General features: G+C 41.5%; 2 protein-coding genes across 2 annotated transcripts in view; both read left to right on the plus strand.

Moving 5' to 3' along the window:
• The first annotated feature begins 280 nt into the window (after positions 1-280).
• On the plus strand, positions 281-6,034 carry elp6 (elongator acetyltransferase complex subunit 6). The gene is made up of 7 exons (XM_034102379.1): positions 281-544; positions 1,029-1,107; positions 1,197-1,267; positions 1,730-1,854; positions 3,403-3,613; positions 4,661-4,822; positions 5,410-6,034. Exons 1-7 carry the CDS (start codon positions 491-493, stop codon positions 5,533-5,535), a joined length of 828 nt encoding a protein of 275 aa, XP_033958270.1. The 5' UTR covers positions 281-490; the 3' UTR covers positions 5,536-6,034.
• A 2,408-nt stretch (positions 6,035-8,442) lies between these two features.
• scap (SREBF chaperone) overlaps positions 8,443-25,346 on the plus strand; it is a 64,244-nt gene continuing 47,340 nt past the window's right edge. Inside the window, 2 exon segments of the mRNA XM_034102343.2 lie at positions 8,443-8,714; positions 20,632-20,832. Coding sequence (XP_033958234.1) covers positions 8,647-8,714; positions 20,632-20,832 — 269 coding nt within the window. The 5' untranslated portion in view covers positions 8,443-8,646.

A 25,346-nucleotide genomic window follows, 5' to 3' on the forward strand; every position in this document is an offset into this window, starting at 1 on the left:
AAAAAAATTGCAGCGGTAAAGACGCTATTAGTGGCTTTTCTGTGGTCCAAAACGCGTTTCAATTCAATTCAAATAGCTTTATTAGCCTGACGATGATGACATACAGATACAGTATTTCCAAAGCTTTGTACAATTGTGACATATACATAAATATACATTTGTAATGTAGTGTTAAATTCGTAAACACAAGGAACACTTCATTAAATCACTTTTTGCTTTCCTTTCAGCTGCGGAGTGAGACCTCTTGTTTTGTTTATACTTATCTTTGTTAGCATGCTACTTGACGTTAGCACAGCTGCATTCTGAGAGAAAATTACAGTTACATTTTGGATTAATATCATCTTTCACGTAACGTTTCAAACTATGGGTTTACAAGACACGTTTTAAATTAATTCCTACTAGAATCTCCTGTTTTGTAACGTTTTATTTAGCTTACAAAGCCTTAAGTTTATATTATTCTTGTTAGGTTAGCTTGTAGACACAGTTAGCCATGTATACAGAACTCAACAGTATCTTGAACACAACTCCTGACAGCTTCACACAGGTAAGAACCACACAACCTTTGTAATTGATCTGTCATGGTAATGTGAACATGACCGTTATCTCTATTAAGTTGTAACACGCTGTTATACGTGCTAACATTACTATGTGCAAGTTTGTCTTGAGTCTAGAATCTAAACTAGATCAATTATGCTTGATATTTTAATATGCTTTAAGAAAACAAAAAGCTTACATCACAGCTTTCCATAGGGTTTCATTGATTTTGTAACATAAATGTGTTTACAGCTCATTCCTTAAAACAGAAGCCTTTTAATAAAAGGAAATATGAAGGGTATATTTCAAGCTTGTTATGCAAATAAGTTATTTGCCTTTTTTTATCAGCTAAGATTTCTTAGAACATGTTTTCAACTTTAATTGACTGCATTTATTTGAAAAGTGGACTAACACATGAATACTGCTGTGTAATACATGTTTACAAATATATTTAAGAAGTACATATTCAAAAGTGTGGTTGTCCTTTTCAACAGGGAGAATTTGTGTTACTGTCAGACAGACAGAGTGATGCCTCTTTCCTCATTCACCACTTCCTCTCTTTGTACCTACGAGGTGAGTTTGCGCCTGGCATTGTAAAGTATTATCAAAATAAGATTTATTTTTTATTTATGTGTGAAACTGATGTCTCTGTTTTATTTCAGCACGCTGCAAAGTGTGTTTTGTGGGTCTGGTGCAGTCCTTCAATCATTACAGTGCCATCAGTCAGAGACTGGTGAGTCTTCAGTGTTATTATCATCCTTCTGCTGTATTCACACCGAACATTTCCACTGTTCAAAAATCATTTATTCTTTATTTGGATTCCTTAATGGCAGCTACTCTTCTTGGGGCGTACACACAAACAAAAATACATTCTTCAAGGATTCCTCCATTATGGAACCCCAAATTAGCACTGGATAAAACCATACAACTATTTGTCTCCCATCATATGTTCAGTCAAATGCTACTTAGCTTTTATCTTTTGGGTTTTAATTGTAGGTATGCCCTCACTGGATCTACGGGTATCTGTAATGTTAGATCTAGGTTAATGTTCACTTCGACCAAAAGTTCTTTTTTTATTCATATTGATTGAGTCTAGTGTTCACTTGGTTGATAAAGGAGCTTACATATTTTGACCTTTTTAATATTGCTATCTTAAAGTGAGGACTTTAATTGTGTGTGAATTGTGTGTTCTCAGGGTGTTAGCCTAACACAAGCGAAGGAAAAAGGTCAGCTGGTTTTCCTGGAGGGACAGAAAGAGTCGCTGTCTGTTTTGATTCCTCAAGAAAACGACACAGGAAGTCAGGCCATGGACTTTCTCAGGTACAAACTAAAATAATCACTCCACAGTTTGTTGCCTCTCTCTCATTCCTCTGTCTGCCAGAGGTGGGAAGTAGTGGAGAACAAATACTTCGTTACTGTACTTGAGTAAATGTTTCTGGTATCAGTACTTTACTCCACTAGTTATTTTTCTGACGACTTTTTACTTTGACTTCTTACATTTTTATCACAAATACCTGTACTTTCTACTTCTTACATGTTGAACACAAATACCTGTACTTTCTACTTCTTACATGTTGAACACAAATACCTGTACTTTCTACTTCTTACATTTTTATCACAAATACCTGTACTTTCTACTTCTTACATGTTGAACTCAAATACCTGTACTTTCTACTTCTTACATGTTGAACACAAATACCTGTACTTTCTACTTCTTACATTTTTATCACAAATACCTGTACTTTCTACTTCTTACATGTTGAACACAAATACCTGTACTTTCTACTTCTTACATGTTGAACTCAAATACCTGTACTTTCTACTTCTTACATGTTGAACTCAAATACCTGTACTTTCTACTTCTTACATGTTGAACTCAAATACCTGTACTTTCTACTTCTTACATTTTTATCACAAATACCTGTACTTTCTACTTCTTACATGTTGAACACAAATACCTGTACTTTCTACTTCTTACATGTTGAACTCAAATACCTGTACTTTCTACTTCTTACATGTTGAACTCAAATACCTGTACTTTCTACTTCTTACATGTTGAACTCAAATACCTGTACTTTCTACTTCTTACATGTTGAACTCAAATACCTGTACTTTCTACTTCTTACATGTTGAACTCAAATACCTGTACTTTCTACTTCTTACATGTTGAACACAAATACCTGTACTTTCTACTTCTTATATGTTGAACTCAAATACCTGTACTTTCTACTTCTTACATGTTGAACACAAATACCTGTACTTTCTACTTCTTACATGTTGAACTCAAATACCTGTACTTTCTACTTCTTACATGTTGAACACAAATACCTGTACTTTCTACTTCTTACATGTTGAACTCAAATACCTGTACTTTCTACTTCTTACATGTTGAACACAAATACCTGTACTTTCTACTTCTCACATGTTGAACTCAAATACCTGTACTTTCTACTTCTCTCATTTTCCAAACAGCTGGTTCCTTTAGTCTGAATGTGTGTTGGTGCGTGATCATTATTCTTTAGAGTCATTGCGTGCCTATTGGTTGGAACACGATCCGTGTATCCATCACTTCCTGGTCTTCTCTAAAGAAGAGGGACCAATGGAAACGTTGTCATGTTGCCGTTGTTCAGCATGGAAACATTCATTAGCTAACAATGACATTATTGTTCTATTAATATAAAGGGAGGTCAGGTAGTCTTTAAAGCAGCTGCTAGTTATGGGTACTTTTTACTGAAGTACATTTCAAAGCCTCTTTACTTTGACTTTAGTCAGTACTTCTACTTTTACCAGAGTACTTTTAAACACAAGTATCTGTACTTCTACTTGAGTAAAGGATGTGTGTACTTTTGCCCTCTCTGCTGTCTGCAGGGATCCTTCCGTCGGCCTGAAGAGTCTCTATGAGTTTGTGCGCTCCGCTGTGAGCAGTAATGGTGAGGAGGGGGGGGATGGGTCAGAGGAGTGGGGGCCCCCGGTGCTGCTGGTGGACGACCTCAGTGTGCTGCTGAGTCTGGGGGTGAGCGCTGGAGCCGTGCTGGACTTCAGCCACTACTGCAGGGCCATCGTCTGCTCCCAGCTGCAGGTAGGATCTTCTGTCAAAGCATGATTTTAAGGTTGCAACTGCCAATTACTTTCAATACTAATTGATTAATGGAGTTTTTCAAAGTCCAAGGTGCTCTATTCATTTGAAACTCTTTGTCCCCAGGGGTCAATTTGTAGAGCCACGTAAAGTTAATGATAGAAGTAAAGTTAACACAATATAAGACAAGACAATATTAGCATACTGTACTAATTTGTTGATAAAATGAAATTGTAATAATGTCTTGTTTTGTCAGTCCAAAACCCAATATTAAGTTTAATTTGATGTCAAACATAGAAAAGCAGGACATGTCTATATTTGATAGGTTAAAAACAGCATTTTTTGCCATTCTTGAAGGTAAATGTAGCATCGTCAGTAACCAATTATCAAAACAGTCGCAGAGAAAAAAAATTGACTAATTGTTGCAGCTCTACATCTCGAGCAGGGTGTCAAACTCAAGGCCCGGGGGCCAAATCCGGCCCGCGACTTCATTTTATGTGGCCCCACAAGAGCTTGAAAAAAATATGATTTATTATACGGTTACATGCTACTTTACAGAGGCACGTTGCCCATAAACTACATGTCCCACAATGCATCTCAAATTTGACATTCTCACTGAAGAGACTTGCAATTATTTGCCCTAGACTTCTGCTTTCAGACGTAGTTTATGAAGGTATTACCCTATCCGATAATAATCCAACAGAGCCAATAATGTAATATAATACATTATTTTATATATGTTAAATATTTATATATGTATTTTTATATAGTCTTAAAGTTACAACCGGCCCTTTGAGTGCAACCATAATGCGAATGTGGCCCGCAATGAAATTGAGTTTGACACCCCTGATCTAGAGGTTTTACGGGACGTATACTGTTGCACTGTCTGCACAGCCAGGAGGTAGCCGGTTGTGTTTTAAAAGGCATTTGCAGTTTTGCTTTCATAAAGTGTATCTAACTTGTATGTACCTGCTTTAAAGTAGTTAAGAGAAAGTAAAGAGCTTTAATAAAACCCCTGTCTTATCACCATAACTTTGTCTGTGACTGCAGGGTAACGTGGTGATGCTGGTTCGCTGTGATGGGGAGGGAGAGGAGGACGAGGGAGATGATGAAGGCTCAGAGAGGCTGATGAAGGGCCTCACCCACCAGTGCAGCCTCACTCTTCATGTACAGGGTCTCCCAACCGGCTACTGCAGGGACATTCACGGGCAGGTGAGTGTGTGTTTGTCAGCACGGCCTTTCTGTGTCTGATTGAACACATTTTAAAACCCTTAATTGTCCAACTGTACTGCATGACGTTTAGGGTGGTGCTGCGAGTTAAGCATTCCCATTAATGATGAATCTGCAAATGAATTCCTTGATTTAATCTTTTGTCTACAACCTCTCAGAAAATAGTGAACTGATCAAGTCCAAGCTGAAATATTCAAAGTGCTTGATTTGTCCTATTGATGGTCCACAACGGTTTCTTTTTGCTTTATCATAGGTGTTTACAAGCATACTTTTTTCACTTTTGTAAAAAATAATATTATGATTAATCAGTCTTCTAATTTGTTTGTTTTACCGCAACCTGATCTGATAACTAATTTCAGCCCTTCTTGAGGAGCTCGACATCTAGATTTAAAAACAAATCTGCATCTGTGCTTACAAATATTACCATTGATTGCGCAATAAAACACCTGGATGTACTAATGGAGGGCTTATTTTTAAATTGTCCCTTTTTTAAAGTATTAATTTCAGAGTAAAATGTACCAAAAAACGTTGAATTCTTGCAATAAATATATAACGTTCTTGTCTTTCAGGTGGAAGTGTGTTGGAGGAGGAGACAGGGCGACGGGCAGTACACTCAGAAGAAACTCTTTCAGTACAAGGTCCACGATAAAGGAGCCTCCTTCTTCGCTCCCGGGACATCCAGCGCTGTCCTCTAGTCTCACCTCTCTCTATCCTCGTGGAACTTCTTCTCTTTTACATCTGACCACTGACTGTTTATATTTGAATAACACCAGATGTCAGGGGTTTAGCTACCTAAGGGTTTGGTGAACTTCCCAAACATTCAGAGTCTCGCTAGTGTCAACGACCCAGCCTGGAGCCTAGACGATCTTTAGGAAGGACACTGCGATCCTGCTAGTCGACTCAGATCTCTCACATTTCTAAGAATAGTTTTTTTTCAGCTATTCCAATAAGTTAAGAGAAGACATCATGACTATACAGTCTGATTGCCAGGTACAATGACCACAAGGAGACTCAAAGCTACATATAGAAAACCAAAAGAGGCCAATCACCTGTAAAGTCTGTGTGTTTTGCTCCTATGTACGAGAGGTGGTAGGGCTCTTTGCATATCTGTGCCCCACTCTCTCATAATCAGCCCATGTTTCCGTCTTGAATCATGATACCACTGAATGTATTTTAGTTGAATAAAATGATATAAAACAGTAGGAGATGTTGTCATTGTCAGTGTGTGAACACTAGAGGTCGCCCTGGCATTGCTCTCCTCGCTGCTGCAGGGTGAGAGTTCGGAGTGGAGAGGTCTCTGTCGGATTTGACAACCAGTGGGTTTGAAACGCTGCTCCTTAATGTCAGCATCCTATTCGATGCATCCCAAATAGCCTTAAGCTCATTTCCAAAACAAAGGAATAACCCGGGGGTTGCTCGTCAGTTCACCGAGGAAGCCCACAGCAACATCTACATTTGAGGATCCCTGAAGTTTGTCAAGGCAAGTGTGCTTTAGCTTTAGCCATGTTGCGAAATTTAGCTCAGTGGTTGCTGAAAGCATGGGAGCTTTTGGGTTGTTTAATCACTCCATAATTATAGCTTCTGAGTGTGGGTGCATTTGCTTGGCTCGCATGCTTCCTTATTGTCTTGTAGAATCAGATATAAACCCACGACATCCTGAAACCATCATATACAACTTAACATCGTCACTCTTCAATGCATGCTATCTTAATTTGCTTTCAGCGTTGTTTGCTACTAACTAGTCTGATGGTTTCACGGCCATGTGAAGCAGGTGTAGGAAACACTCAAACCCAGTGGCATGCATGAAACTAATGTGAAAGTGCAACCTTTTCTTGTTAGTTTGTTTAAATAAATACACATTGATTGGGTTCATGTAGGAGCTAACATATCTAGCATGCTATTCATGTTAGCATTTAGCTTGGTGCCATCACAAGTTGTCTGCAGGTGCAGAAAGAGTACGACAATATGAAGTAACGCCATACTAGGTTACTATATATAAAGTTGTGGCCGTGAACATAAACAAAATAATACGTTGGCTGAAGTTAGTCTCTTTAAATGCTGTCGTTATTGATTGTTGTTCATGTACGAAATAGTTAGCTTAGCTTACTCACACGCACTCAGGTAACTTTAGTAACTATTAGTGGCTTTGTCTTTAACTTCTATAATTTCATAAATGTTTACTTAAATCACCAGGGTGTTGGTGTTTTATTCCGACTGATATTAGTTCTAAAAACAAGTGTTTTCTAATGAGAAACCCTGCCAGAAACTGGTGGCTAACATTAGCTTCCACTAACCTTAGCTAACTATTAGCAATTTAACACTCAGCAGCAGGTCCCTGAAATATAAGTAATTTATGAAACTGCATTATCTGCAGTGGTCTAAAGTAGCTAAGTACATTTACTCAAGTACTGTACTTTAATACATATTTGAGGTACGTGTGCTCTACCCAAGTATTTTCATTTTAAACTTCTGCTCTACTTCTACATTTCTTTTAGAGCTGTATTTACTTTATAAATTCAGATTTTGACACACAATTTTTAGGAAAATATGATCATTTGGTATAGATTAAACCATCCAGGTAACTAAAACCACGAGTTGGTTAGCAGAATATTAATTCGCAGCAATTATGAGTTGTTTTGTTCATATAATTTCACAGTTCGAGCCTCTTAAATGTGATGATTTAAAAATGTTTCTGCATTGACTACTTTTACTTCTTATACTTACAGTACATTTTCCTATCATACATAAATACTTCTACCTAAGTACCCTTCTCGACGCAGTTTATTTGAGTATTTTTACTGTATGGTATTGGTACTTTTACTCAAGTAAAGAGTAAACACTTCCACTGCTTATCAGGAAAAACTGCCAGGCTTATTTGTGTGTTAGCTATGGAAATATGTGTATGTTCATTATTTGCATGGGCCAGCTCAGTGGTTTATACACGGTCTCATGTCATGTCTCAACTACTGAATCAAGACTCACTTTTTCCTGATAAATGAGGTGATACTAAAGAGAAATGTTTGTTTTAAATGAGGCCTATGCGGTGTGTACTGAAAGATAACCCTGTCATAGATTACTCAATTTCAGCTAAATCAATTTCTGTCATTTTGTCTTACTTTACCCCATGATGAAAGTGCAATTACACTATAAGCTTGTTCGTGCCCCGTATCTATCCCTATCTTTAGGAGCCTCTTTGTTTGCTAGTTTCTTGAAAGTGCATCAGCCCCATTACCTCCGTGTTCACTATCTTGTGGTAGATATTTCACAATTTTTAATTGTATCTACATGATAAAGACAGTAACACGTGTTGACAACTGATACGTTTTACTCATTTTGGGAGTGAAGTATTCTTGAAACTATACGTGCATGATAACCGGCAGACATAATGAATCACACAAGAAAAGAAATCTAAATTTAGTGTGTCATCAATGTCTTCCTCTTTCTCTAATTCATCAGAAATACAGTAATCCTTGCGCAGAAACGGACTGCCTGTTACACATAATTTACAATTGCATTATGGTTACTGATTGACAGGGCATTTCCCTCGTATGCCATTAGCTCTGGTTGTAAAAGGCTGTGTTGCAGTAGTGTGTTCATCCACATCGAGGTTGTCTTTGCAGCATGGGCCTCACTGATCAGAGGAGCATTCTTCCACATTATGCAACCTAGGATTGGATTTTGATGCAGTTACGGAGAAGGGACACAGCTTAGAGCTCTCTGGAATGTTTTTGGCTATTGGTCTGGTTTTTGGCCTCTCGTAAGTCACTTGGAAGACATGCATTGCAAGATACAGACAATTGCTGATAATGGCATTTGAATCTATAAGCCCCGGAGATGCCTTCAAGTTAGGCGTTTTAGCAAGTGTTCAGAAGAGGTAAGAGGGTCATTTTTGCTTTTTTCTTGAATCTTCTATTCCAGTGTATCTTATTTTGACACTTTCATAGTCTCATAGAAAAAGTTAAGCCATGAACTAGGGGTGTAACGGTTCACAAACATTTCGGTTCGGTACGTACCTCGGTTTTTAGGTCACGGTTCGGTTCGGTACGTTTTCGGTACAGCAGAACAAATTATCACAAAACATAACATATTTTTTTTAAATTATTATTAAACTGTGAATAATGTATTCACTCAAATAAATACAAAATATAATAAAATAAACATTAAGGTGCAGCATTTCGATGAAATGAAATAATCTGGATTTGAACTTTACTGTACTAGTACTCACAAAACATAAACTATTAGTTTTGGGTTTTTAATTATTATTAAACTATGAATATTCACTCAAATAAATATAAAATAAACATTAAGGTGCAGCTTTTCGATGAACTGAAATAATCTGTATTTGAACTTTACTGTACTAGTATCTAAGCAGCCAGCTTGACATTAGGACTTGCTTATCATTTCATGTTGTTTAAAGAAAGATGTACTTGTCCACATTGCTTGCTGAAAGGGCAGATCTGCTGGCACTAGCAATGTCTCCTGCTGTGGAGAAAACCCTCTCGCTGGGGACAGAGGTAGCAGATACAGCCAGGTAGCGCTTTGCTACCATGGCAACATAAGGATATTTGCCGTTTGTAATAGCTTTGGCTCGGTCTGAAGTGTTTGCGAGTGGTGGAGGCTTAAATGCTAGCAGGAGTTGGGTTTGCACTTCAGTCTGTTGGTACCGGTGATATTCACGTTCGGGTGATGCCTTTTCAAATGAGTGCATGTGCAAGTTTGATGTATTTCCAGCCGCGTAACCAATGTTAGTTGAACAATGCCGACAAACAGCTTTGGTTCGGTCCACCTGTCTTTGTCCGTCATCCTTGTACGTAACTGCGAAACCAAAATGTTCCCAAACCGGAGACTTCAATGATGCTGGAGGATTTTCGAGCTCAACTTTATCTGCGTTCGCCATTTCGACAGTTCCTCAAATTACTGACTACATTTGAACGCATCCCTCTGACCAACTCGTCCAATGAAATGACTTGCTCGCTCTATGACGCGTTGAACACAATGGGAGCAAATTACTCTGAATGCTGCAACTTCCAAGAAGTTGTTCACGTTCTCAATTTTTTACATTTAACGTTATATTCGTTCGGTACACTTCGGTACACATGTGTACCGAACCGAAGCGGGTACGTGTACCGTTACACCCCTACCATGAACTCAATGCACCATTGTGCTGTAATGTTGTACACATGAGGCTTTATACATCTACCTTAATCTACAAGCCAGTTCAGGAAGCTGCAGGGACTCTCCATGATCTCCCTAACTCAATTTGTGCTAGCAATGTGAAAGACTGTACGTTTGTTTGCTTGTTCCCCACGTGTGAGGCACATAGACTGCTCTTTGTTAGAATATTAGTTGCTCAGCATGTATGCTCAAAAGCACAGTGTTATCGAAGAGAGTTTTGCATGTAGATGCCGTGAAGATTTAGTCATGGTCTGTTGAGTTTAAGCAGAAGTGTTATTTTTATTCCCTCCGCTGCAGTAGCTGGTATATTCCTACAAAATCAAATTCCATCCGGCCAGACAGAATAGGATATCCGAACAATTACTGGTCGCCTGCCAAAGAGCTGAAGAGAACACAAATTCACCAGCTTGAAACAACAGTTAACCATCCCTCAGCCTGTAGCTATTATAGAGTCTCTGTCAAACTTGTCGTGCTTTTGAGATGTGAGAATCTAACCGTGCAACATAGGGTAGATGTATACTGCCTAGAGGAGGAGGGAGGCAGCGGGGGTGGATATGGGCCCTGAGCCCTGCTCGTTGAGTTTCCGATCGGCTCTATCCCGGATTAGTTCACTGACGGAGATGCTGTTGAGCCTTTGCCAAATCAGGTCTCGCTGCTGCGCTCATGTAACCCCACAGCACGCAGTGAACTGGACCAACAGCTGTGAGATGGAGGCTTTTATTCAAAGTTTTCAGGACCAAAGCGTGTTTGAAAGTCGGTTTTCCTGCAGAAACGCTGAGCAGAAAGGCCTTACTTCAAAGCCTGTTTTGACCTGCTCAGAACCCATTGTGCAAGCCTTCCAGGAGGACGTTGCTGTTTCTATTGTATATGGTATTTATAACCGCAGATCAAGAGTCTCCTGAGGTAAATTCCTCCAAGGAAATGTTTCCGTTGCTCCCGGGGAGACGAGACGAGCAGTCGCACACTCTGCCTGAATTCAGAAATGAGCAACACGTTAACCACAAGGCACTGCCTAAGCTAAACAAAAACAGTGCTGCTGCCTTCAGGGGACGTAAAGGGCTGCGAGCCAGAGAGATAACCTGGTCTCCCGTTAGCAGGTATGAACTCTTGTATAATGGATACAGCGTGGAAGCATTGTGCTGCATGGTTAGGGAGTAATACATGCTCCGTATTGACATCATGTGAGAAGCAGAGCCTTTTAAACATTTGTAACACAGTGGTGTGTATCTAAAAACACACGATAGGCAGCACTGATAGCTGAGATAGTGCAGAGAAGTCAACAAGAGATCCAGTTTATTTTGGAAACTGGAGGAACTGATTTTGTTTGAAGTGAGCTGAACTAGCCAAAAGTCCAATATTTCTTTTTGTTTTGGACTCTGGTGGTGCTTATGTGTTTAGGCTGCTGGCAATCACTAAGCCATGTTACTGTACAATGTGTAGTTTTGTGTCTGCCTGGTAGACAAGTCAATATTATTCAAGCAATGAGGTACACATGAATGTATTTGTATACATACTTTGTTATCATTACACACGTCTTTGAATAAGTGAAGCCATCATTGTAAAGTTCTTTAATACAAAAGAAATCGTCCGATAGCGATGTTGTTATTGTTTAGTGCAAGAAAAAACTAATTCAGTCATTTCTAGGGATGTAACGATATACCGAATATCGCGGTAAATAAACGTCCCAATACCGTCGTGAGACTGACAAAATCTACAGCGATTTTTTGTTGCATAACATGGCATAACACCAGAGCCTCGCAACGTTGCTGCTGTTCCGAGTTTGTTCTAATCTGTCAAAATGACAGACTGCTTTCAGATTTTTCCGTCATTGATAAATAAAATATTCGGTTAACCCGACCACTGCTGTCCCAGCCTCATCAGTACCAAGCGAGAGAGTTTTTTCCAGAGCATAGGGATATTGTAAATGCCCAAACATCCCAGCTTATAAATACCTGGAAATGTGGACATTCTCATATTCCTAAAAACCTGTCTGACTTATTGAGTTTGAGTTGAGTTACTTGAAAAACTAAAGTGAAACTTGATTTATTTTATTGCAGGGTCTGATTATTAAATGTCCTTGTTTATTTGTGAGATGCAGTGGCACAAAGAAATGCCTACTTTGTACAAAAACACTGGTTTTCTTGTTCCAGTCTCTGTTACTGTCACTTTGTTTTTGACACTTTAAAATACTGCTATCCTACTAAAATGCTGTACAAATCAGATTTATTATAAAATAAAGAAAACATTTCCGAGTAAAAAAAAGTTGAAAAAAAATTCGAATCCCCCCCCCCCCCTTTATTATTCAATATCGCGATAAATACCGTACCGTGAACTTGTTATCGCGATATTATCGTACCGTGAGTTTTTGGTATCGTTACATCCCTAGTAATGTCTTTGTAAAAAAGGACACATTCAATCAAACTTATGAAACAACCTTCTTTCACATTATTATTTTTATTTGGAGAAATAACTGCTTTTTTGTGTTTCCTTTATCAAACAAACATGCGAATGAACGTTAGCCTCTCACTGAGTAACCTGCATGCTTTTCTAAATGCATCTCTGCACTGTTGCAGCTCAGTTTCTCTTCTCTTCAACATGTGAGCGCAGAGCTTCACAGCCTATCACTAAAAGCCAATGTTCAAACAAACCACACGTGCACAGCCGAGCGTTGCCTCTCTTACATCATCCTGGAGTCGTCCCAGCAAACCGCTTGTTTAGTGCTCATACATCAGTACACTCATTTAAGCAACGGTAATATTAGATAGAGCCTAACCACAGGAGTCATGTTTGTGTAGTGTAATGTAATGACCCACAGTAAATTGCACTGAATATGCATTTTGTGGCTTCATCTCACACTTTTAATATCTTCATATGACGATAATTTTCTTGAACTAGAATCGGGCCGCATCATTATTCAGAATCGAACTAGTTCAATATCCAAAATTGCTAAATTGTGTAGCCCAGCCTACAGATAAAAAAATCCTTGTTTTGTACAGATCTTCTTAAAGTCGCACTCCAACCATTTTTATATATTTGTAATTGATAATGTGAATACTTTTTTTTAAACAGTCATTTCATCGCTTATCGTATCCCATGTTGCAATATCAGTCCAAAATAACGGCTTTTCTTTTTTTTGGACTGATATTGACCGATCGTTGGGAGTGACACTCGGTTAATTACATGCATTTCTATGGCGCAACTAACAGCTACTTTGATAATCTTAATGTGGTAAAAACCAGTTGTATTTAATACTCAAAGGACCCCAATTTAAAGCTACTGTCTTCCTCTTTGGCCAGTTGATCCCCCTGTGCTTTCCTCTGTGTGAAAGTGTAATCTTACCTCTAACAAAAGGCTGGTTTCAGGTGAACACACGGTGGTTGTTGTCTTACAAGGTGTGATCGATGAGACAGTATAGCTGCTCAGCCGGTGATACATGTTTTCTACCGGGGGCGAATGTGTCCACACCTTTTGGGCTGAATGAGCCGTGTGTGTGCCGTCTACCATGTGACCCCTGTGTGAGCTGAAGGAAAAACACACGTGCCTTTAGTCAGCAGCATGTGTGCCAAAACCTGGAGTATGTCACTAATTAGGTGTCCAGGACAGAGCTTTACTTCAGGTGTGTGTGTGTGTGTGTGTGTGTGTGTGTGTGTGTGTGTGTGTGTGTGTGTGTGTGTGTGTGTGTGTGTGTGTGTGTGTGTGTGTGTGTGTGTGTGTGTGTGTGTGTGTGTGTGTGTGTGTGTGTGTGTGTGTGTGTGTGTGTGTGTGTGTGTGTGTGTGTGTGTGTGTGTGTGTGTGTGTGTGTGTGTGTGTGTGTGTGTGTGTGTGAGTGTGTGTGTGTGTGTGTGTGTGTGTGTGTGTGTGTGTGTGTGTGTGTGTGTGTGTGTGTGTGTGTGTGTGTGTGTGTGTGTGTGTGTGTGTGTGTGTGTGTGTGTAAAATACTGTCTGTCCCTTAATAAAGTAGATAAGATAACTTTGATCAAATCTTAGCACGGGCTTTCAGGAGGCACTTTGGAAAACTATAAAGCAGCCAGATATCAAAATCTGTGTTTCTCCCAAGGCTGCAGAAAACGTGCACCTAAATGATTGGTAGAAAATGTGATGGTTGTCCAGCCGTTTGATTACCAGTCAAAATGTACGTGTCACTGAGTTCCTGTATTTCCTTTTTGAATATCTTAATTGGACAAAAAAGGACGTTAAAACTCTTTTACTTTCTGATGGCTGTTTTAACCCTAATTGATCAACTATTTAACATTCCCCAAAAAGTACTTTATAAAAGTGTAAATAGTGTATATATGATAGGGCTGTCCCGAATACCATTTTTCGGGCTCCGGATATTCGGTAGTAATCAGCAGCGAATATTCGGGTGCAGCCCTAATATATGACGCAGCAAAGTTTCTAAAGAAGAAGAAGACGACATACTTTATTCTTCTAGGAGGAAATTCAATTTTCACTCTGTTGTTATTTTTACATTACATTGCGATGTGATCTGACACCTCTCCATCTATCAGTCCACACGTACTTGGTCCTTTTGGGACTTGAACCTGCGACCCCTGGGTTTCTCAGCAAAGTCCTTACAAACTAATGAAGCATTTCCACTACAGCGCGGTTTAAGCGTGCCGTGCCCGGCCCGTTTTTGGTTGCGTTTCCACTAGGGGTAGTTCCAGCAAACGGGTACTTTTTCACAGTTTTTCTGGCTTTCTTTCCGGGCCAACAACCAGGCTGAGTCGGGCTGAGTATGCTAAACTAGAGAGAGAATCGCTGTCAAGGGGGCTACAACTACAACAAGATGAACATATGTTACCGTGATTTAATTGTAATACACATTTCAAAATGATGCCGAAGTAACAACTTACTGATACCGGTTAGTAAAAACCATGAATTAATGCTTTGACAAGTCTGCAGACAGACGGCAGCGAAACACCCTTTTTAAAATGCGTGTTTTCTGAATGGAGATCGGCTAAGCTAACGCAGTATATATCGACACTCACAACAACGGCCCCCAGACATAAATAAACCAGCGACTGTATCCTCCATGACACAGACAGTCTGTGGTTTGTACTTGTTTAACTTGTGTCTAGTTTCTGAACAGATATGAGGAGTTGTGAGCTCTGAGTGCTAACAGCTAACGGCTGATGTTGGTTTTGTGGTTCTCATTGAAGATGACGTCACGGCTCCGCCTACACTGCGTTACTATAGTTACTGCCCCAGCTACTAAACTGTAATGGAAACGCAGCATAAAGTGAGCCTGGCCTACCAAGGCCGTACTAAGCCGTTCGAGACCCTGCAGTGGAAATGCGCCATAAGCTGCTGCCACCCCAAAAGATTCTTTCATAAGAGTTTAAATACATGTTTCAACCAGATATGTTCCCTCACACAGAGCTTATACTATTCCACAGCTGCTCTTGGGTAAACACATTTTTTTTTTTTAAATAATTGCTATAAATACAAATAGTGAAATACTGTAGTATAGGGCGGTGGTGGCGAATTCGATAGGCGTGGCAACTGGAAGGTCACCAGTTCAAGTCTCGGAAAGACCACCGAGGTGTCCCTGAGCAAGGCACCGTTCCCCACACTGCTCCCCGGGCGCCGTTCAAAATGGCAGCACACTGCTCCTAACACTAGGATGGGTCAAATGCAGAGAAACAATTTCCCCACGAGGGATTAATAAAAGTCCATCTTATCTTAGTTCAGCGGTTTCCAACCTGTGGGCTGAAGGCATGCAAGTGGGCCAAATAAATAATTAGCAAAACATTATGATTTGTGTGGAAACATTTCTGTAAGAGAAACTTCTGTGCAGCAATGCAGGGAGTCACCGACTCAGGAAAGAGACACGGGAAGAGCAGGAGCTTTGATGTCAAACACTGATGGTTTATTTGGAGCTTCGGCCGGAGAATTCACATCACAAGTCCAAGAGCCAGAGGTTCTGACTTCACGGTAGAGCTGCCACGTCAAATCTGAAGAACTCTACCCAGACCCGTGTATTTAGCTAGTTCAGAGAGAATCATCAACATGCTGCATAACAAGATGGAACCATAACACCTCTATCAGCTGATCCAACAGGCAGGAACATAGAACCATAACACCTCTATCGGCTGATCCAACAGGCAGGAACATAGAACCATAGCACCTCTATCAGCTGATCCAACAGGCAGGAACATAGAACCATAACACCTCTATCGGCTGATCCAACAGGCAGGAACATAGAACCATAACACCTCTATCAGCTGAGGCCAACAGGCAGGAACATAGAACCATAGCACCTCTATCAGCTGAGGCCAACAGGCAGGAACATAGAACCATAGCACCTCTATCAGCTGAGGCCAACAGGCAGGAACATAGAACCATAACACCTCTATCAGCTGACGCCAACAGGCAGGAACATAGAACCATAACACCTATATCAGCTGATCCAACAGGCAGGAACATAGAACCATAACACCTCTATCAGCTGATCCAACAGGCAGGAACATAGAACCATAACACCTCTATCAGCTGATCCATCAGGCAGGAACATAGAACCATAAGACCTCTATCGGCTGATCCAACAGGCAGGAACATAGAACCATAACACCTCTATCTGCTGATCCAACAGGCAGGAACATAGAACCATAACACCTCTATCAGCTGACGCCAACAGGCAGGAACATAGAACCATAACACCTCTATCGGCTGATCCAACACGCAGGAACATAGAACCATAACACCTCTATCAGCTGATCCATCAGGCAGGAACATAGAACCATAACACCTCTATCAGCTGATCCAACAGGCAGGAACATAGAACCATAACACCTCTATCGGCTGATCCAACAGGCAGGAACATAGAACCATAGCACCTCTATCAGCTGATCCAACAGGCAGGAACATAGAACCATAACACCTCTATCGGCTGATCCAACAGGCAGGAACATAGAACCATAACACCTCTATCAGCTGAGGCCAACAGGCAGGAACATAGAACCATAGCACCTCTATCAGCTGAGGCCAACAGGCAGGAACATAGAACCATAGCACCTCTATCAGCTGAGGCCAACAGGCAGGAACATAGAACCATAACACCTCTATCAGCTGAGGCCAACAGGCAGGAACATAGAACCATAACACCTCTATCTGCTGATCCAACAGGCAGGAACATAGAACCATAAGACCTCTATCAGCTGATCCAACAGGCAGGAACATAGAACCATAACACCTCTATCAGCTGAGACCAACAGGCAGGAACATAGAACCATAACACCTCTATCTGCTGATCCAACAGGCAGGAACATAGAACCATAACACCTCTATCAGCTGACGCCAACAGGCAGGAACATAGAACCATAACACCTCTATCAGCTGATCCAACAGGCAGGAACATAGAACCATAACACCTCTATCAGCTGACGCCAACAGGCAGGAACATAGAACCATAACACCTCTATCAGCTGACGCCATCAGGCAGGAACATAGAACCATAACACCTCTATCAGCTGATCCACGAGGCAGGAACATAGAACCATAGCACCTCTATCAGCTGATCCAACAGGCAGGAACATAGAACCATAACACCTCTATCAGCTGATCCAACAGGCAGGAACATAGAACCATAACACCTCTATCAGCTGACGCCAACAGGCAGGAACATAGAACCATAACACCTCTATCTGCTGATCCAACAGGCAGGAACATAGAACCATAACACCTCTATCTGCTGATCCAACAGGCAGGAACATAGAACCATAACACCTCTATCTGCTGATCCAACAGGCAGGAACATAGAACCATAACACCTCTATCAGCTGACGCCAACAGGCAGGAACATAGAACCATAACACCTCTATCAGCTGATCCAACAGGCAGGAACATAGAACCATAACACCTCTATCAGCTGATCCAACAGGCAGGAACATAGAACCATAACACCTCTATCAGCTGACGCCAACAGGCAGGAACATAGAACCATAACACCTCTATCTGCTGATCCAACAGGCAGGAACATAGAACCATAACACCTCTATCTGCTGATCCAACAGGCAGGAACATAGAACCATAACACCTCTATCTGCTGATCCAACAGGCAGGAACATAGAACCATAACACCTCTATCAGCTGAGGCCAACAGGCAGGAACATAGAACCATAACACCTCTATCTGCTGATCCAACAGGCAGGAACATAGAACCATAACACCTCTATCGGCTGACGCCAACAGGCAGGAACATAGAACCATAACACCTCTATCGGCTGAGGCCAACAGGCAGGAACATAGAACCATAACACCTCTATCGGCTGACGCCAACAGGCAGGAACATAGAACCATAACACCTCTATCTGCTGATCCAACAGGCAGGAACATAGAACCATAACACCTCTATCAGCTGATCCAACAGGCAGGAACATAGAACCATAACACCTCTATCAGCTGACGCCAGCAGGCGGGAACATAGAACCATAACACCTCTATCAGCTGATCCAACAGGCAGGAACATAGAACCATAACACCTCTATCGGCTGACGCCAACAGGCAGGAACATAGAACCATAACACCTCTATCGGCTGACGCCAACAGGCAGGAACATAGAACCATAACACCTCTATCAGCTGACGCCAGCAGGCGGGAACATAGAACCATAACACCTCTATCAGCTGAATCCAACAGGCAGGAACATAGAACCATAACACCTCTATCGGCTGATCCAACAGGCAGGAACATAGAACCATAACACCTCTATCAGCTGATCCAACAGGCAGGAACATAGAACCATAACACCTCTATCAGCTGACGCCAGCAGGCGGGAACATAGAACCATAACACCTCTATCAGCTGATCCAACAGGCAGGAACATAGAACCATAACACCTCTATCGGCTGAGGCCAACAGGCAGGAACATAGAACCATAACACCTCTATCGGCTGACGCCAACAGGCAGGAACATAGAACCATAACACCTCTATCAGCTGACGCCAACAGGCAGGAACATAGAACCATAACACCTCTATCAGCTGATCCAACAGGCAGGAACATAGAACCATAACACCTCTATCAGCTGATCCAACAGGCAGAACATAGAACCATAACACCTCTATCAGCTGACGCCAGCAGGCGGGAACATAGAACCATAACACCTCTATCAGCTGACGCCAGCAGGCGGGAACATAGAACCATAACACCTCTATCAGCTGATCCAACAGGCAGGAACATAGAACCATAACACCTCTATCTGCTGATCCAACAGGCAGGAACATAGAACCATAACACCTCTATCAGCTGATCCAACAGGCAGGAACATAGAACCATAACACCTCTATCGGCTGACGCCAACAGGCAGGAACATAGAACCATAACACCTCTATCAGCTGATCCAACAGGCAGGAACATAGAACCATAACACCTCTATCAGCTGACGCCAACAGGCAGGAACATAGAACCATAACACCTCTATCAGCTGACGCCAACAGGCAGGAACATAGAACCATAACACCTCTATCGGCTGATCCAACAGGCAGGAACATAGAACCATAACACCTCTATCGGCTGATCCAACAGGCAGGAACATAGAACCATAGCACCTCTATCAGCTGATCCAACAGGCAGGAACATAGAACCATAACACCTCTATCGGCTGATCCAACAGGCAGGAACATAGAACCATAGCACCTCTATCAGCTGATCCAACAGGCAGGAACATAGAACCATAACACCTCTATCGGCTGATCCAACAGGCAGGAACATAGAACCATAGCACCTCTATCAGCTGATCCAACAGGCAGGAACATAGAACCATAACACCTCTATCGGCTGATCCAACAGGCAGGAACATAGAACCATAACACCTCTATCAGCTGATCCAACAGGCAGGAACATAGAACCATAACACCTCTATCGGCTGATCCAACAGGCAGGAACATAGAACCATAGCACCTCTATCAGCTGATCCAACAGGCAGGAACATAGAACCATAACACCTCTATCGGCTGATCCAACAGGCAGGAACATAGAACCATAGCACCTCTATCAGCTGATCCAACAGGCAGGAACATAGAACCATAACACCTCTATCGGCTGATCCAACAGGCAGGAACATAGAACCATAACACCTCTATCAGCTGATCCAACAGGCAGGAACATAGAACCATAACACCTCTATCGGCTGATCCAACGGGCAGGAACATAGAACCATAACACCTCTATCAGCTGATCCAACGGGCAGGAACATAGAACCATAACACCTCTATCAGCTGATCCAACAGGCAGGAACATAGAACCATAACACCTCTATCTGCTGATCCAACAGGCAGGAACATAGAACCATAACACCTCTATCGGCTGACGCCAACAGGCAGGAAGGGAGACAGAACTCTGAGAGCCCAGCAGCCAAGGTTACGAGGTGCGTGTGCTCAGTCAGGACAGTTTGAACTGATAAACTTTTTTTTTATTTGAACCTCCTTTCTTAATCGTCCATCAGAACTTTATTTAGCCTCCGTATTGTTCACGGTTGAATGTGGGCTTGCGGAAACACAACTGTCTCTCCTATACATTGCAGCAACTTTTACATGTGAAAAACAAACCAACCAGTGTGAGTTTTTACATTGTTTTACATAATCTGTTATCTATAACCTGTGAAACTCTCCCCTCAGGTCCCTGGATGCCCCGCGGCGCTCCCTCCTCGACCGCGCCGTGCGTCTCGATGGCCGGCAGTTGACCCCGTCCCCCAGGATGACGCTGCGCGAGCGGCTGAGAGAGAAGATCTCGGCGGCTTTCTACCGCCACGGGCTGCTCTGCGCCTCCTACCCAGTTCCCATCATCCTCTTCACCTCCGCCAGCATCCTCACCTGCTGGTAGGTGTCCTGTCTTTGTGTTTCTTGACATGGAGGAAAGGTTTTCCTGTTTGGAAATGCTGCAGTAGAAAATACAGGTAGTCGTGTTGGAAACCCAGAAAACAATTTGAAACTGGGGATAGGGAGGCGCAATATATTTATATAAGACTAAATATCACCTTTTTAATGGATATCTTAAAGTCATGTTGCCTTTTTAATGGTTTAAAAGGCTGCATGATGGCAATGTGATGTTTTTGTGTATATTTTCAAGCTGTTCTATTAGTTGCCTCTTCCAATTTATCCTAATAATAGCACCAATGATCCATAATGCTATATCAATATTGAGGTGTTTGATCAGAAATATTGTGATATTTTATTTTCTTCATATCGCTCAGTTCTAACTGGTTGTGTTCAAAGTAAAATTCAACGCTTTAAGATGCATTTAAATTAGCGTTGCATAAAGTGAAAGTAAGATAAACATGGGGTTTTGATTCTCTGTGACCAATCAGACTGCAGGGTTTTAAAAGCAGCTTTTCACTTTGAGATTAGATGGTACTAAAAAAGTTCCAAGCAAACTGTACTATCCGCAACTTTTTGGAAAACCAAATAAGAACAAGATGAGGCATTTCATGTAGAACGAAAGACATTTTTGAGAGGGACTGACAGTGGTTCTGGTGTTGGGATGGATGCATGACTCCAAACAAGTAGTGTCTGCTTTAAGCCCCTGACTCAATTAAAACTCAAGTGAAAAGCTGCTCTCCCATGCCGACTGACTGAATTGAAGACAGAGGAGACAAGAAACCGGCTCATCTGATCCGGCCACCTACACACACACACACACACACACACACACACACACACACACACACACACGTCACACACACACACACACACACACACACACACACACACACACACACACACACACACACACACACACACAATAACAGCCCCCCGCCGACACCACCGTGCAAACATTCCCTTAACACACACACATCTCTACTCTTGCTTAATCTGTGGTCAAAAGAGAGGACACAGGTCAGAGAGTTGGGCTGGCTTCAGCCGCAAAGACATTGTACAACAATCTGAAACGCACACATGCACCTGCTGCGTGCCGTCGTCAAACCACCTCACAGTACGGGGGGGGGGTCACCACGGCTGACCACCTCCCGAGGCGATGGGAAAGAAAAGAGCTTGTCGACGGGGATGTTAAAGGCAGCATTTGAGACGAGGGCTGTGAGAAAATGGCCCTGTGAGAATGGGAGGCCTGTCCCTCCATCTGCCTGTCAGGAGGGGGGCTGGCTCCGCACAAAAGAGGCCTTTGTGGAGGTACAGTGACCCTGCAGAGGGGGGGGGGGGGGTCGGGTCGGGTGAGGGAGCGGGGGAGGAAAGGGAGAGGAAAGGTTTCCACACAAACTGCTGGAAGCAGATTTCTAGAAGGGAGATATTTGTTTGTACTAACGATCAGCACAACGTGACTGCGTGGACGGTGATAGTGTTACTGATCAATAACAGTGACTCAGCAAAAACGTAATCACCCACTCCTCAGTTTTTAGATCATTTTCCAGACCCTCACAATCTCTCCTGCAGTCAAAACAACTTGATCTTAAACATTTAAAGTAAACATGTGTTTATTATCAAACAAATGCATTTTCCTCACTCCCAAAACACATCAGAGATACGTTATATATTTTTTGATCATTTAACTTCAAGATCTCATGCTTAGATACATTTATTTTATTCTTAACTGGAGCAACTCTCATAAAACCCACTTTTTCGGGATAAATACATAGTATGTTTCTAAAGAGGATTCATTAATGTACCCCTGTTGGGTCTAGTACAGTGCTTCTCAAAGTGTGGTCAAGCGCCCCCTAGTGGTCCGTGAATATATTGGTAAAATTTCACATTTGAAATAAATAAATACATTTGAGTTTTCCGCACTCTCGCGGGAATATCTCCGCAATGGAGCGAGCTTAAGTTTAACTTTCGAATGCATGATATAGCCCAGATAAACACCTTCATCACACATGTTGCCACTTGTTTGTAAAAAACGATGTGTTTTTGGATATTTGTGGAGTTGGGTGGTCCGCGAGTGTTTTTTTATTGGTTAAGTGGTCCTTGGTATGAAAAAGTAAAATCACTTTTTCAATTGGACATTACACAATGGCCTTTTTTCATGTGTGTGTTAGGGCTGCTCAATTAATCGTATTTTAATCGCAATTACGATTTTGGCTTGCAACGATTATGAAAACAACATCATCAAAATAAAACTGTCTTTTTAAATAAATGGATGTTTTCAAAGTAAATACTAATAATAGTAATAAATGATAATCGTTTTTAATAATCGTGATATCAATTATTGACCCAAATCATCGAGATTATGATTTTTGCCATAATCGAGCAGCCCTAGCGCCAGTATGCTACGGAGTGATTTAGGTGGTTTTCAGCTACTGAATAATGTCTTAAAAAGCCTTTCATGGCAGTTTCAGATAACAAAAATCAGTCCGCAACACAATTAGCTCAGTGCAATTTGCCCTAAAAGTAAACGAGAGCAAAAGGGCAGTAAATAGAAATTGTTACATTGTGTGTATTCATCTCGTTTATCAGCGAACAACACTGCAGATTAGACTTCATATCAATGTAACACAGGTCAAACACACACACAAGTAGACCTGCGCTGCTTCATTGTCACATCTCAGCAATGGAAGGGTATCATAAAGGTGTAAGCCTCCGCGTTTTGGATTTCCACATTTATTTTCGTAGTTGAAAAGCTCTTATTACTTCATTTACAAAGTGTTAAAGCTCTTAGTTTGTTCATAGTGCATGCCTTCTGTCTTTTCTATTGTTTAAAATAAAGAAAGGACTAATCGCTTTTTCGAAATTCTAGCTTTATCTTGGCATGGAGCCTTTAAAGAACACATTTGTTTAACAAAATGTTGACCCGACACAAACCTCTGATTGTGGTTTTAGATAGCTTGTGTACATTCTCACTACTGTTTTTTTTAATTTATTTTAATTTTATTTAACCTTTATTTAACCAGATAAAACAGGGTGTCCGCGGGGTCTTAAAAAGTAATAAAACTTGATAAATCAATTTAGCGAAAATGAAGGCTATTAAAAAGTATTAAACGGCATTTTCCAAGGTATTAAGAAGGTCCACAGCAACGACAACATGAAACACCCTTTAATTTACTGAAACAACATGTCGGGAAACCCCCTCAAGGTGGCCCCATGCATAGTGTGCCATAAAATGCTGCTTCTTATTTTAAGTTTCGTTGCCTTGGTCTGCTCTGTGGGGGGGGGGGGGTTTATCTGCTGGTGGACTACCTGAGAGATATACAGCAGGAGAACACGCCGTCCACCGCGGAGAATAAACGGAAGGGCAACCATGACAACCATGCTGCTGCTTTTGGTGTATTTTGTGGCGGCAGCAGCGCCACTTACAGGCCTGGCATATGTACTACAGCATTTCCAGCGGTCTAGTGTGAACGGACACGTTAATGAATCGAATGCGTGTGAACGGAAGACTTTTTTGCGTTTGCGTATGTGTGTTACTGTATGCGTCCTCGTCTAAGCCAAACTATATCCGGTCACAGAGATCTGCTATTTTAAAGTAAGGTCAACACATATCGACCCTAAATATAGTCTATATTAAGAACGAGAAAAGTCTGAACATATATATCGTTTTTTGTAAACATATGACATGTGTGAGGGTGATGACGACAGAGCATCGTCCTCTGTGCCGGGCTTAGCCCCGGACAGCCTCAGCCCAATTTAACCCCTGGGTATTTGTGAGGGAGCTCCTGTATGGCATTACCCCGCTGAAGCTCATGAAGTTTAATATATTTCATAGTTCAAAGTTTTGTCAATTGTTTTGTTTATTGCATTGGTCAAATACTGGTTTCTAATGGTTTCTGAGGAGTTCTACTGGAATGAAAGAGCACAGAGTACAGAAGCAACGAAGCAGCATACTGCATTAAACCTGACCTTCACAGAGAGGTTGAAGGTCATGTGGAGAGGAGGCTTCAGTAGTCTGTCTGCACTCTGTTTAGTTGTGCTATCTTACAATCAATATAGTAAATGTGAGGTAAAGTGTGTCGCCAATGTAACCGGTTAGGACTCGAAGTTGCGATGAGGTCTTAAAATGTATGGAAAGGGTCTTAAAAAAGGTCTTAAAAGGTATTACATTTGACTTCAGGATTCCTGCATATACCCTGTAAAAGCATTGAGATAGAATCTCATTTGCAATGCTGACCTGGCCATGAAGGCAGCAACGTTACACATAACACAAACATATAAAAGACAGAGAACATAACTAAGAAAACGAGGAAAAAGCAGTCACTACATTGAGCACATTAGGGACAGTAAGAAAGGTGCACTACTTATTACTGCAAGAGCAGCTGGTGGTTAGGACTTCAGACAACTTCAATTTAAAACATGCTATTGAGACAAGTGCCGTCAGTTTGAGGCGTGATTGAAGGTCATTCCAAGACCAAGGACCATAATAAAAAAGACTCCTTTTCCCAGCCTCAGTC

The sequence above is a fragment of the Pseudochaenichthys georgianus genome, chromosome 16 (assembly GCF_902827115.2).
Source record: "Pseudochaenichthys georgianus chromosome 16, fPseGeo1.2, whole genome shotgun sequence".
NCBI classification, from domain to species: domain Eukaryota; kingdom Metazoa; phylum Chordata; class Actinopteri; order Perciformes; family Channichthyidae; genus Pseudochaenichthys; species Pseudochaenichthys georgianus.

Bases quoted from the DNA above. Each gene is read 5' to 3' on its own strand.
- elp6 (XM_034102379.1), top strand. From the start codon at position 491: ATGTATACAGAACTCAACAGTATCTTGAACACAACTCCTGACAGCTTC. The intron at 545-1,028 runs GTAAGAACCACA...CCTTTTCAACAG, and splicing joins CTCCTGACAGCTTCACACAG to GGAGAATTTGTGTTACTGTC. The intron at 4,823-5,409 runs GTGAGTGTGTGT...CTTGTCTTTCAG, and splicing joins GCAGGGACATTCACGGGCAG to GTGGAAGTGTGTTGGAGGAG.